This window comes from Crocodylus porosus, unplaced genomic scaffold, assembly GCF_001723895.1.
Source record: "Crocodylus porosus isolate Cpor-Errol unplaced genomic scaffold, CroPor_comp1, whole genome shotgun sequence".
Lineage (NCBI taxonomy): Eukaryota > Metazoa > Chordata > Crocodylia > Crocodylidae > Crocodylus > Crocodylus porosus.
Genome location: NW_017728910.1, coordinates 30,325,136 through 30,339,650, shown reverse-complemented (window position 1 = coordinate 30,339,650; position 14,515 = coordinate 30,325,136). Strand labels below are relative to the sequence as shown.

Genomic DNA, 14,515 nt, shown 5'->3' with positions numbered 1-14,515 from the left:
GTTTTGGCAAGCCATCGAGGGCTGCATGACAGGCAGCCCAGGGCAGATAAATATTAATTTTCTAAATTTTTTAGAGGCCCTGCAGGCCAGATAGAATGATCTGGCAGGCCACATCCAGCTCCTGGGCTGCATTTTGTCCACCCTTGAATTAAAGGGTTGCTTAGTGGGCATCTTGGACTCTTCTCACTGAACCAACTTTAAAAATGCTTGGTAGATCAACTTAATACAGTAGTAGCCTACGAGCTACAGCGGTTGGAATTACTGTATAATACACCACTGATGTGTACAAACAACAACACGATTAAAACGGTGCAAAGGCATTTAACCCACTTTAAGGTGTTGTGCACATGTGCCCCTTGTTTCATCTACACATGGCCTATGATTTTAAACCCACCCATTTGCCTTCAGTCCACCTGGGTGCCTGGATCAATGGATTATCTGGGTTTATATAGTATACATGATATCGCTGCATTTGTACTTACAACATAGCAAAGAGCAAGCAGTCTGCCAGCCAGTGCAGTGATATTCTGATTGTTTTATCAGCAAATTTTGCCATTTCCTAATAACAGAGCTGGGATTTTACCTAAGATGTTTAATAAATACGAGAGGTGTGCAATTTTAAGGACAGCACGATATTTTCATTCTGAGGCTTGGAATGAATTTACATGGCTGTGCTGCTTTAAACTGAAAAAGGCAAAATGAAACAAACTACCAAAATACAGATTCAACATGCACAGGATGGCCCTGCTCCTCTAATGCTCCTTGTATTTGAATCACTGCTTTGTGTTTAGAAGCTTTGCTTCCTGCAGTCCCCTCTCAGCATCTGGGGAAGTAAGCTGCTGCTTACAAAAACTTGTGCTTTTCTGGTTTAGTTAATCTATAAAAAGTAAATCTATGCTGCTTTCTCCTCAAGTCGTCATACACATTACATCCAAGTCATCTCCTGAGAACTGGCATTAGCATGTTCCTCATAGCAGAACTGGGGCATATATTATCCATGCTGAGTACCAATTCTTTAACTGTATCATTCAGGTTATCTCTATTGTGTGCCAAAAACATATATGCAAATGGTTAATTCATCTTCACAATCTGAATGCAGCCCAAAGTCACACCTTCCTTTCTAGCCATTGGCTACCTGGTATTTACAGTGTCATATTTCAATAAAGAATTATTTTCCTCACCAATTACCTACTACCAATTTTAGAAAACTCCTGAAATCATTTTAAGGGAATGATCATTTTTAAAAAGAAGCAGGATATATATGGTCCAGTTATCTGTATAGCATATTACTCTCCATTTTTCATTTCTAAAATTGTTTTGCCACATAAAACTGAGCAGAGCACTTAATTCCCTCTGTATATCTTACATACCTGTGAAATGGGTATAATAATGCTTACCTCATAGAAGTTCTTGTGAGGTTTAATTAACCTTAGTAAAACAATTTGAGACACTTAAATGAAAGGTGCTATTATCATTCACTAACCTCTTGCAGGAAGCAAGGGAACAAGCAGCTGTTACATCTCAAGGGTCTGTTCACAGTAATCACCTCTCGGCCAGCATTATCAGCAATCCTTATAGTGAAAGACCGTAAAGGAGAACAAAAGTTGCGATCAAAGCAACCATTTTCCTCCACTGCATAGTAAAGTCTTTCTCCCAAATGGTTCTTTATCTCATACTTGCTGGATGTCTCTGTGCCAAGAAGGGCTAATAAAGCAAAACAGATTGCAAGTTACCTTAGTAAAATATATTTAAACCAAAAGCATCAAACCCAGGGTTGGATCCAAATTCACACCTCTAATCCCTTTCTACAATGTATATTGTAAGATCAATAGAGCAGAGATGATTTGGGGGAAAAATCCTTTGAATAGATGCAATTCTCAATTCTGTAAATATTCTAAAATAATCAGCCATGAGTTAAATCTGATCATCCCAACTAGGGCATTTCTGATCTGTATTTTGAAACAAGTGTGGGAATTGTCAGATCATAGAGTTCAGTTTCACCTCATTCTATGGATTAGGAATTTCAGAGGAATATCTGGAGCTTATATCCAGAAGATTGATTTGGACTCATTACTTTTCATAGACACAAATTAGTGATGACTTTACCCTAATTCAGTGGCAAAACTCCCATATACTTCAATGGGTCAGGATCAGGCCCTAAGCCAATTTGCAATGTAAAATAACCCCATGAAACAAGAAACGTGACATTTCACTTGCACTTGCTTTAAAATTTGAAAAGCAGTATGTAAATGCAAAGTATTATGTATTACCATATCACTTCTGCTCATGTGTTTCTTTAACCTATCCGGTCAACGACTGCTTTCTTGCCAACATAAGAATTGTAATTAAAAGGCATAACATTTGCTCAGTGCCAAAAACATTAATGAACATGAGTAACTATATACATGTTAGAAGTCCCATTCGACTCCTTTAGGATGATATTTTTTATAGCTAGAGTAGATATTTATAGTGACATTTTATTGTTGTAGAACAATCATAAACCAAATAATTTTCACCAAATTATTGGTACATCAGAGGTCTGATCTATTGCCTATGAGGGTTGATGAGAGTGTTTAAATTTGAATTCAGTGGGATATGATCAGACCTGTACTCATGTTCCAGTTTCAGAGGTATCTGGAAGCTGGCACTGTGAGAGTTAAACTCAAATAAACTGTACCTTCAAGAAGCTCCACCTGCTGGTGAATGATTATCTGGTCCAGCTGTTAGAAGTGAAAATAAATTAAACAACCTGATGAGAACCAGCCAACTTTAAAGAGATTTGGGGCTGCTATACTGATCACCATAGTGCCCCACTAGAAACTGGAGGTATTTGGGAAAATCTTAAGTCATCCTGCTGTTTCACAAAGACATTAAACTCACTTAAGAAGAAGGTGACCATTAGGGCTGTCTGAAGCTTTGGTCCCTGATTCGTTTTGGCGGAGAGTCAACAAGATTTGGTGGCCGAATCTCTGAATCCAAACTGAATCAGAGGACCCTTTAATCACTCTGAATTGAATCAGATTTGGAGAGATTCAGAAAGATTTGATGATTTGGACATAGACACAGCTTTAAATATTTTTTCTACATACCTCAAGGTACCAGGCAGCCTGTGAATGCTGCGATGCTAGGGTGCACAGAGTGTCCCACAGAAGCATGGGGGGTCCCCAGCGCGCTCGGCAGCAGACCCAGAAGTGGACCAGAAGCACTTCTGGTTCACTTTGGGATCCATCAGAGAGCATGCTGGTGGTTCCCCCCCCCACCCCCCCCCGTACCCCCCAGCACAGGGACTGATGTTTCCTTGGTCGGGGGGGGAGGCACCTGGGGTCCCCCTGTAGCTGATTGCCGGCTGGGAAATGCAGGAGGACCTCCCAGCGAAATACTTCCGGTCCACTTCCAGGTTCGCTGCCAAGCACGCAGGGGGCCCCCCCCATGCTCCTGTAGGACGCTCCATCTGTCCCAGCATTGCAGTCTTCACAAGCTGTGCCTGGTACCTTGAGGTATGTAGAAAAAACATTGAAAGCTGTGTCTATAGCTGAAACTCTGTTTCTCTAAATCAGCATTGAATTTTCAGATTCGGATTTAGCCAAATTGAATCAGGGATAGTGATCCAAATCAATGAATCGAGTCACTCTCCCTGATTTGGGTTGAATCCGAATAGAACAGGGCCCTTTTCACATACCCCTAGTGGCCATAGAGATAGAAAGTGTGATGTTCATGTTTCGTATTCATGTACCTGACACCAATGAGCATGTGAGTTCCACAGGTGCAAAATGAGGCCAGCAGCAATTTATAGAAAGATACAGAGCCTGACTCTCTCCCTCATTCCAACCCCTTCTTGCTGTTCTGCATGTAATACAGCCCTGTCTCCCTTACTGAGAATTCCTCCAATATGAATGGGTCCCCAGCTGGCACATACAAGGCCATGCTGAAAGCAAGGAGGCAGCATAACCATATCACGCTATCATACTACATTTAAGATTGTACTCTAAAGAAAAAAATGCTGACTTCTGCATTTATACTGGGGCCTAATAAAGTCAACTTGATTACATAATTCCTTAGCATACAAGTGGAACATAGACTTTAACCCCAGGAAAAACAGTGAATATTTGCCTTGTGTCTTTGACTCCCCTCCTCAGAGCTGCTGCAGTAGTTTATTATGGTCTCTCAAGCCTTATTCTCTTCTGGGAAGTGTGTGTCCAAAGAGGAGAGGAGAGGAGTGGGTGGAGGGGGGTGGGGGAAGACAATAATTTGATTAATATCAATATAATGTTACTTCAGTGTCAACTTCAACAGTAGGTGACCAAGTTGCAAATTAAGACCTCCCTCCTTTTATTCTCCTTAAATTCCAATAACCAAATATTTGTCATGGCTGAAGAAAGAATTGATGACCTTATGGAATTATCATGCTCAGCATTTGTGTACTGCTTTTATTTTGGCACACTTTGCCTGATAAATATTCAAGCAGTTTGCAGCCATTCATCACTTCTAATCACCCCCTGGGACTGGTCCAGTTTCTAGACAGAAGCTGGTGAGGAAGCTTCTGTAGCCCTTTCACTTATCTCTGAAACACACACTCCAGTAAGTGATTTCTGAATAAGGCATTTGTGTTTAAAAACACTTTCCCAAGCACACACACTACTTGCAGTTTAAATTTCTTAAGATATAACAGAAACTCTTGCAGCTTAAGAGAGTTTAGTATAGAGCTCTGCTGTGATAAAAAGCAATAGTTTATAGATTGCTAACCATCCTGAAGATTGCAGGAGTGTCCCAATAGTTAAATGCTGAGTTCATCTCCTAATGCAGTTTTTCACCAGATAAAAAAAATGAGGTTGGGCTATTAAAAGCATATGCATTAGTTAGCTACATACAGTGCATAAACACGTGGATAGAGTGGTAAGGATAATAGTATTTTGTGGTCTTATTTTATTCTTTTATTAGATTCTGTAAGAAAGCTGCCCTGATATATCATTTATCAGGACAGGCAAGAATCAAGGAGATTTTTCAGATTTCATCTTAAAATATCTAAAGCTCTAGGGTTTATAAGTGTCTACATAGCCCTCTTTGCCTCAGGTTCTGTTAAAATTATTTATAGCAGACTAACTATGTACTATTTCACTTTTTAAAGGAATGCCAGTTATATTGGTGTAGCCTAAATAAACTGAGGTTATAAAGTTACTGGTTATATTTTTACAAGTGTAAATGCAAGTCAGACATCTGTGATCCACTGAAGCTCCCAGAGCCTTCATGGCCAGCTGGAGCTAGATAATTATCTCCCATTCTGTATTTTTGCACTTTGTGAGGGAAAAAGCTCCTAACATGGCCATTTTAGTGCGGTGCTATGGTCAAGATAATAAACCAGGGATTAAGACAAGGATTACATTTTATAAATGAATAACAGGGTGGGGCAGGGGGAGAGATGAGCAATTTTTGTAACAGGAGAGTATTGACATGAGAACAAATGGGCATAAACTGACCAGCAATAATATATAAATACACTGTAATACATAACAAAAATTCATTCCCAAGTAGGATAGGAATACAAGTGAACTCTGTGATACAGTTGCAAAACAAAACCAAAACCCACCAGTTGCAGTTGTGGGTTGCTTTACCAGAAGTATTGTATAATAACATGGGAAGTGATAGTAATGCTTTTTGCATTGGTTAGTCCTTAGCTGGAATCTTGTGAGCAGTACCAGGTTCTGTATTTTAGAGAGATTATGGAAAAACTGAAGACAATCCAGAAGTGAGCAACAAAGCTAATAAAGGAGTTGGAATACAAGCTGTGTGAGGAAGGGTTGAGAGAACTAGGTATATCTAGTTTAAAGAGAGGGAGATTAAGGGAGTAGGGAATGATACCAGTGTTCTCTATCATAAATGAGATGAAGAACCTGTTCTTCCTTGCTGCAAAGTGAAGGCACCAAAGTAGATTTAGACTACATCTCAAAAAAGCTTTCTTACTTTTAGACTGAGAGGCATAACTAGGATTTTGGAGCCCTGGGCATCAGCAGAGATCCCCTGCCAGTTATGCTTCTGATCAAAACATGTATCAGGGCAGGATAGGTGACGCATAGAGGGGGCACAGTGGAGCATGTGTCCCCCCTAAGATTGGCCACCACCGAAACCGCCGCCAGCTTCTGTGTGTGGTTGCCACTCACCACCCCTCCTCCCACTATTGACATGACTGGCACCCACCGCTGACACCTCTGCCTTCAGGCAGTCCCCAGTTGCTGCTGCCAACACCAACGCCGGTGGCTGCGGGTGGTGATTGGGGACCTGATCACTGCTCACTGCCATGGTGGCCTCCCCCAGTCTCATGAGGTACCAGTTGTTCATGTAGGGCAGCTTTCTTACATCATCCAATAAAAGAATAAAATAAGCCCACAAACCCCTTTGGCCAAAACAGAACACTATACCATACTCCAACAGAATGAGGCAGTCTACAGAATTTGCCCGGGAAAGCTGTAGAATATCCTTCACTACAGGCTTTCAAGAGGCTACATAAACATATGGCTAGGGTGCTTTAAGAATAGCACATCCTGAACTAGTTTAGGGTTGGAGCAGATGATCCTTGAGTCCTTTCCAGGCCTATGTTTCTTTAGGTTCTGTCCTGTACACAGATATGCCCTAGACATACATTCCTGGAAATATTTTTGAAGATTATGAACAATTTATATGCCTTAATATAGGATACTACAATTTGCATGTGATTTATAACCATAGAAATCTACGAGATATCCTGGTACCTAAAACTAAAAGAGATAGTATTATTTACTCATTTTATAAGATAGCAGTTGATTGTTGTTTTTTTTAATTTTTCTGCCTATTTGCCAAATATATTTTCATATTGTTTTCTGATATCCCAACTCCCACAGATTAGTAGATTACTCTGCATTCATTTAATGGGTCTGCTGTGGTAAGAAAGAAGCAGATAGTTATTTTCCCTTTACAGTCCTACACTTATTCCAGATGTGTGTATATGGGATGAAAGATGAAAGTCCCACCTCGCATAGCCTTGTTTTATACCCCTCTGAGGCGAATAAGAGTTTTGGTAGTGGTTTCTATAGAAGCAGGCCTTTACTAAATAAAGGGGAAAAAAAGAGAAATAATGACCTGTGGAAGGGGAGGGGGCAACGAAAACTGCTGTGTTCACTTATTGGAGGACGAATGAAGAGCATTAACATAGGGCAGGCTTTTCTTCCAATTCTAAACTCATTTTGAAGTTATTTTAAAAAACCCCCACAAGCATAAGCTATTGAAGAAATCTATGGAAAGACGACAGGACCTGGTTTAAGTATTCCAGGCCAGGAGGCAAGTCATGAGGGGGTGATGCTTGTTTCCAGGCACTTGTTGGTACAATAGACTTATTTTGGTCAGGAAGGTCTGAAGAACCAGGAAGATAATCCTGAATGATTTTGTTTGGGTGGCCTTGAGGATCTGCAGAAAAGGAAAAAAACCATTAATGCAGGATTAAGCTGGATGATTAGCACATGATGACATGGTGCTTAGATGACTGCATATTCTCTATGTGTTTCATTTAGTTACTGCCTTCACTGAGAATACCAAACCTGAGACACTTGCAAGAATGGTGGCTCTTTGCAGTGTTTTGAAAAATATACACATACAATTATGTGCATAGGAACAGAATGAGAGAAAAAGAGTATATATGTGTGCATTACACTATTGTGTTGAGCCTCATAGACACCTATTGCCCAGTTTCAGCCAGGATAAACACCAGAAGCTTTCACTCTATTTTGTGGAATATGATTGAAGCTAGCAGAGCTCCAAGCCATATGGAAGGCCAGTCTGGAATCTGAGCTACATAGGTAGAGGGGCTGAATACAAAATGCTGGAGACTGGGGAGTTAATTTGAGCCAGGTATGTATCTATAAAAACAGGAAAAACACCACAGAAACTCACAGAGAAGGAATTTAAAAAGCAGCAGGGACAGCTAGGGAAGCACTTGTTGTGTGGTTTTGAGAACAAGCTAAGAAATGGCTTTTGGGCTCAGGGCTGTCAGGAAGCAGGATTGGAACAGTGTGCCATGTTTGATTCCTATTAGGATCAGGAATAGAAAAAAAACAGGACTTTGTACTCCATTTGTGAATAAACAGGACTGCATCAAAGATAACCAATTGTCATCAATTATCTTCCTAAAAGAAATAAGCTAGAGTTCCAAATTAATATACTGACACTACCTGGCACGTAATGTCATTTATATTGTTTGGCGCATAATGTGTATTATCACATAATCCGAGATAACTTTTTAGTAAGAAAATGAACTATCTATAATAAAGTACTTCAGATCAGCACTTCTCAACCAGTGGGTCACAACCCAAAATGGGTTACAAGAATATATGAAAGGGTCATGAACAGACTTTAAAAATGGATCAACAAACTTTAAAAATGGATTCTCCTTTAAAGGAGAAAAATGTGGGAAACTGTAACTTTTTCTTTGCAGGCTGGCAGAGTTCCAGCATGCAAGGGACTGCTTGGCCCCACCCCCATCTTCCACACACGCACCCCCTCCCCATGTGCCCACCCCCTGCCCCACCTCTGGGGGGGGGCATTAAAACAGGGATTATGCTTTATAAATAAATAACAGGGTAGGGCAGGGCAATTTTTTTAACAGGAGAGTATTGACACGAGAACAAATGGACATAAACTGCTCAACAATAATATATACATACACTGCAATACATAACAGCAGGGGTCAGTGGATTGGGAGTGAAGGGCACTGGGTTGGGACTCACCACTGATGTTTACAAATGGGACGCGGTACAAAGAAGATTGAGAACCACAGCTCTAAAACTGCTTTTGTCATGTATGATTCTCCATATTGATTTAAAAAAAATAGTTGTAGCCTCAGTAGCATGACTCCACTTAAAAAATAAAGTTACACTAAGGGGAAACAGCCTTCATCAATGGGTATTCTTTCAGCTTGTTCCTGTAAACACTATTTGGCATTATTTGCTCATTACCTTGAGTAGTTCTATTTAAGGTACTGAAAGTACTTACAATAGTAAGTGGTTGCAGGTTTGCGTCTAATAAAATCATTATGGTGTCATGGAAATAGCAGTGAAAAAATTGTTCTATGAGCCTGATTCTGATACTGGTCCTTCCAATAGTGCACATATATTAACTCTGGAAAGTTACATCAGTTATACTGGTATAGTTGAAAACACAATGGGGGCATCCATAGGTGCACATTACTGTAGAGCTGACTAATTAGCATTGCAGTAAAGTGTCACTGTCTACACATACGTCACTACTAGGTCACAGTAAACTAACTCTGCTGTAAAATAGTACTGCCTGACACAAGTACTATGCTATGGCAGAGTTGTTTAATGCACAGCAATGCACATGTAGATGGTGACAGGGGCTGGCTGGAGCACAAGGGTGCTACAGTGTGGCAGTTGCCTGCTAGCTAGCCTTGCACTGTAGCACCTTTGTGCCCCAGCCAGCCCCCACCCCTCCAGCATGTTGAACTAGGGCAGAGCCGCTCGACACTGGCAGGTTAACCCCCTGGGCCTTTTGCTAGCCAGGACTGCACTGCCCTTGCTCTATGTGCTGCAGTTCTGGGTACACATGTAAATGCTCTGCCCAGGAGCAATAAACTCTCATGCAAACTGCACCGGAGTTTATTCATCTGTGCTAGTTGCACAAATAAATGTGCCCAATGAATGTGCCTATTGTCTATACATAATTTAACCCTTTTGATTAAACTAAATCTGTGCATTTAGATAATGCAAAGGGCCCCCAAAAGATCTTTTTCTATCATTTGCATGATAACACTTAGGTACAATGGGGTTTTAGTTCCAGAAAGAGTTTTGGCTTTAAATCTGAAGTTTTCATGTGCCTTTGTGGGTTTAAATGAGATCCTTTAGCAGTATTTGAACATAGTGTCACTGATTCATCGTTTAATCATATTTTGATCTTAATTTAACTTTGCAGCTACTGGTTTCTTTCAAAGTCTGAGACCACAGGAAGAAGATATAACCCCTTTGAATTTCTATCTGGCCTTTAAAATATGTATAACCCTGTCATAAATATTTTATACCTTCTTCAGCATCATTTTACCTCATAGGGTAGTGTTACTGCTGTAACTCTTGTTACATGAAATGCCAAGAAGCTTCATTGGCCATGTACTAGCACTAATCTTGAATAATAAGAAAAATTATTGACTTCAGGTTTGCTAGTTAAATTTAAGTTTTCAAAAATCAAATAGGAAATCCATTAAATATTAATGAACACATAATATACTTTGAGGCTTTCCCAATTTATATGTATGTTTTCTATATGACTTATGGTATTTGAACCTGAAACTCCTTTATGATAAACAGAGTGCACTACATAATCATAATTTGTAGAGATACTGATTCTATCTAGAAGTAGATTACTATGCTCTTTTATTGTGGAAAGTCTGTGCTTGAGAGCTATGCTGCTTCTGCTAACTACTGCTCTTCTCTAAAACTTCTGTAAAGGTATACAAGTCCTTACCCACCAAGAGAAAAATATGACCCCAAAACATAAAACAACAGTGCCTTAAAAATCAACAACATACTTGGCATCATGATGCCTATATTTTTAGGAAAAAGATGGGGAACCACTATAGCAAACCTAAATATCAAACTGCTTCAACTCTTAGCTGGGCCAAATTCAGCTCCCAGCACACCTATGATACTCTGTAAGGTGACTGTAGCAGAGTTGGAAGAACGTGAAGGACAGCCAAATTCCTGCGCTTTCTGTTTAGTTGTAGCATTTGGTAGCATGTGCAAAACGGACTTGGAAAGATTTTTAGATTAACTGACTGCAATGTTCAGCTGTAGTTCTGAAATCCCAGCTGGCTTAAACTAAAGACAAGACATGACGAGAATGAGCCCAAACATAGCTAATCTCACTAAATTAATCTTCAGTGATTTCTTTTGCTACATTGTAACAGGATTGTGTCCAGTGTTGAAAATGAGAACAGTCTGCTGACACAGTATTTTTAAAGTAGAATATGGAATAGGTGTGCACAAATTATGTTAACCTTGGAATCAGTACATACCCTTCTCATGCATTCTGTGCTAACTGTGCTGATACATACAAGCACAGATAGATAAATACACAAATCTCAGAGTGAGTGCAGTGTTACATTTGGCAATGTATTTTATCCAAATAACAGTCTATTTTAGATTTTATCCTCTTTAGGAGCCTTTCACATGCTGAAAAATTAAAGAGTCAAAACCACCTTGTTTGGATGATGTGATTTTAGTCTGCAGTTCTCATTTCATTACACTGCTGATTGCTGAAATTCACAAGACTGTAGTTTTCTGTAAACATGATCTAAAAATACAGACTATACGTGCACTTACCTTGAGAGGCCATGAAGCTGCCTGAGTCACTTCTTCAAAGGAAGCCAGGTTAAAAGAAAAGGCTTTTCTTGTTGCAGCAAAGGAAAAATGAGAGAGAGAGAGCACAGCATGCACAAAACTTCAGAAGGTGTCTGTCTACTTCATGTCAGCTTACAAAAGAACTGGGAGGAAATGCATTGCCTTTCTCATCTTTCAGAATGCTGCATTTTAGGTCAGTGGACAACAGGGGGAGATGACGCTAACAAACAAGAAAAACATTATTCGTTTTAAAGTCATTTGCACCAATGGAAACAGGAAAGTCATATCATGAAGATAAAACAATAAACTTTAATGTGCCTTTTGGCTTAAACATATGGATGAGACCTAACATTCTGTCACATGATATATAAGTATTCATTCTTCCGCGAGAGAAACTGTAATTCTGCATTTCATGTTTTATGGTCCCAGGACGTCTACTAAGGGCAAAGGAACTGACTGACTTGTTCTTTGACCCATGGCATTTCTATAGTTCAGGACATAAAAACATATTCAGCATTTTCTATTTTATTTATTTTACACTTGTAGCATTTACCTGCCTATGCCACAGATGTTTCCTCCAAATGAAATTAAGAAAATTGCAAGCCCTCCATTTATAGTCTATGATCTGCAGTGGTGAGTAAAATGTTTGAGCTAGTTTAAATAGATAAAAATATTGCAGATTTTGCTTAAGATGGAGCTAACTCCATGTCTAAATACAATACTAATTAGCACCTGCATTGCACTCAGAGAGAGAGAGAAAGCCTGCGAGCAAGAGTAACCTTGACTTACCAGCTCATATTTCTACCTCAGGTGCCTAAGTCGCCATGGTGATAATGCACATGTGATCTGTAGACAGACATGATTCATGACTGCTAAAGTGGTACAGTCTATGCACAGTGTCAGGAGAATTAAGGTATTGTAGGCCAAATTCTGCTCTTACATTCATGCAAATCCTATTATTTGAAAAGGATTTATACAGTGTTAACACTTCAGAGAAGTTGCCGAACAGGCAGGAACTGCTCCTACCCTTCCACATACCCACAAACACAAGCTCAGGCTGATGTTTACTGGCCATTATTCTTCTAATCATAGTAGTAAACATATTGGCTTCAAACTGCCCATGTAATGTGGCAGGTTTCAGCTTTGCAAAGCTGCCTGGGAATTTATCAGTCATTCACTGGAGAATTTGCTACACGTTGGGGAGAAGCCTCGACAGCATAATGCTGCCTTAGTGATGCAGATAAATGGTGTTGAATGCAAGACAAAGAAGTGGAGCCAAGCCATCTCAGTAACCACAAACACTCCCTGATAAATAAATTCTTTCTTTTGATATCACAAACTCTTGAATCCATAGAATTGGGAGGGAGGCTTGCTTGGGTTTCTGTCCGTCCAGTGGGTGAAATTCATCCCTAGGTAAAAGACTGAGCTTTGGCCTCATGTAAGGTAGACTTAAATGATGTATAGACTTCATACTAACCTACAATTAATATGCAAAAGAAGAATGTAGAAGACCCAAATAATAAATACAAATACAGTTTAAACAGCTTGAAAAAACAGGAAAAGGAAAAGCTCCTGACAAAAAGCATTAAGCAGTCTTTCAAATGCATTTCAGGGAACATTGTGCCAAATTCCCATATATGCCTTGAAACATGGTAGGAAAAGTTTACTCCAGTGCCCAGAGAACAAAATAAAAATTATGCTAGTCTATGTGCAAAATAAGTTTTAAAATATATCAACTAGATTTGCTTGCTAACTAGAATATTATTCCTACACAACTTTTTGGAACCTCACATAGTAAAATGGGAAGGAATTTGCTTTATACTACAACACAACATCTTAAGTTTAAAGAAAAAAGATAAATTTAATAAAAGATCTTTTCAATCATTTAAAATATGTTTAAAGAGAAGTAAAAATATGTGTCAAACTGACTGTATGGAAGATACTGGGGGATTCTTTAGGGGCCACAACAGGTCAAACATTTGTTTTTCTCTCTCTTTCAAAAGATGGAATTTTCCAGTATCAGTTCCCACCTACTCAAAATCTCCCTGCAATATCAAATGACCAAATTATGTGTCACATTGTCTCCTTCCAAAACCTGATTGGCAAGCATTTAGAATAGCCACCATATTTTGTATCAGAGGAAGCTGAATTTTGGTAATGGACAGATCATCTCTACAAAAGCAATCCGTAAGTACTCAGAAATTCTTCTGATTGACAGCTGTCATTTAGGGCACAGACAAAAGTTACATTTTTGCATGACTGGGCCCCTGAAAGTGCTCTACAGCCATGCCGTGACACAGTAAAGTGGGCGATCATGTGAAAAATGAACCCTCCTCAAATGAGGCATTAGATGAAGGTGCCCTGCTTTAGAGTGCCTTAGGGAGCTTGTGTTCTCTAGGGTTCATTTTTCATGCAATCACGGCTGTCATCAGGGAGAGAGTGGGGAAGGGCAAGCCAGCAGCAACAAGCTGCTCCTTTCACAAGCTGCCAGCTTGCCCAGCCTGAGTTGAAGGGGAGTGTGGGGGGTGGACTGGTCCTGGGGGAGCCAGGCCAGTCCTGCAAGGTGAGGGAGCTCTGATCCACCCCCTTCTCCAGCTCAGGCTGGGCAAACTGGCAGTTTGTGAAAGGAGCAGCTTGCTGCTGCTGCTTGCCCCTCCCTCCCAGCTGACAGCCCCAGAGGACGGGGCGGGCCAGAGCCTCAGCTGGGGAGAGGGATGGCTCCTTGGCTTGCTAGGCAGGCTTGATTTTCCACCCCCCCACCCAACAGGTGAATGTCTGTTGGGCTGGTGGGGGGAGGCACTCTAAGTCAAGGCACTTTAAGTAAATCTTTTTGTAAAGTACTATAAGTTAGAGTGGGGGCCTAAACATCTGTCAGTGCTGAGGTTCCAGCTGCACTATTCCCGCCACCTTTTTATTTACGCACTCCACATCCATGGCCACACCAAGGCCCAGGACCTTCTGGTCAGCCCCACCCTGGACCTGGCCAAACTGGCCATGTACATGACCAGGAAGGAGGCTCTGGCCAGAAAGGTCCTGGGGACTACAGGGCCACTTTCCTTGCCCTTCTTCATTCCTGTCTCCAAGCGCGGTATCACTGGTCAGTGTCCATTGGGTCCTTGGATTCATTTGAGGGCCAGGGTGCT

At 40.5% G+C, this 14,515-nt stretch overlaps 1 protein-coding gene across 4 annotated transcripts in view; it reads right to left on the bottom strand.

Annotated features, from left to right (window-relative positions):
• The window catches only part of LOC109308578 (phospholipid scramblase family member 5-like), a 20,898-nt gene extending 8,763 nt beyond the window's left edge, over positions 1-12,135 (bottom strand). For 3 of the 4 annotated variants that reach the window (XR_002100643.1, XM_019532955.1, XM_019532957.1), the window contains exons 1-5: positions 11,926-12,135; positions 11,355-11,592; positions 7,283-7,434; positions 2,678-2,720; positions 1,484-1,704 (exon numbers count right to left, since the gene is read on the bottom strand). Coding sequence is in view for 3 of the 4 variants with exons in the window: in XM_019532955.1 (XP_019388500.1) it covers positions 1,484-1,704; positions 2,678-2,720; positions 7,283-7,434; positions 11,355-11,367 (429 nt within the window). In the remaining variant the exon portion in view is untranslated. The remainder of the gene's footprint in view (positions 1-1,483; positions 1,705-2,677; positions 2,721-7,282; positions 7,435-11,354; positions 11,593-11,925) is intronic. The other variant, XM_019532956.1, reaches the window with a different exon arrangement.
• Between the last annotated feature and the right edge of the window lie 2,380 nt (positions 12,136-14,515).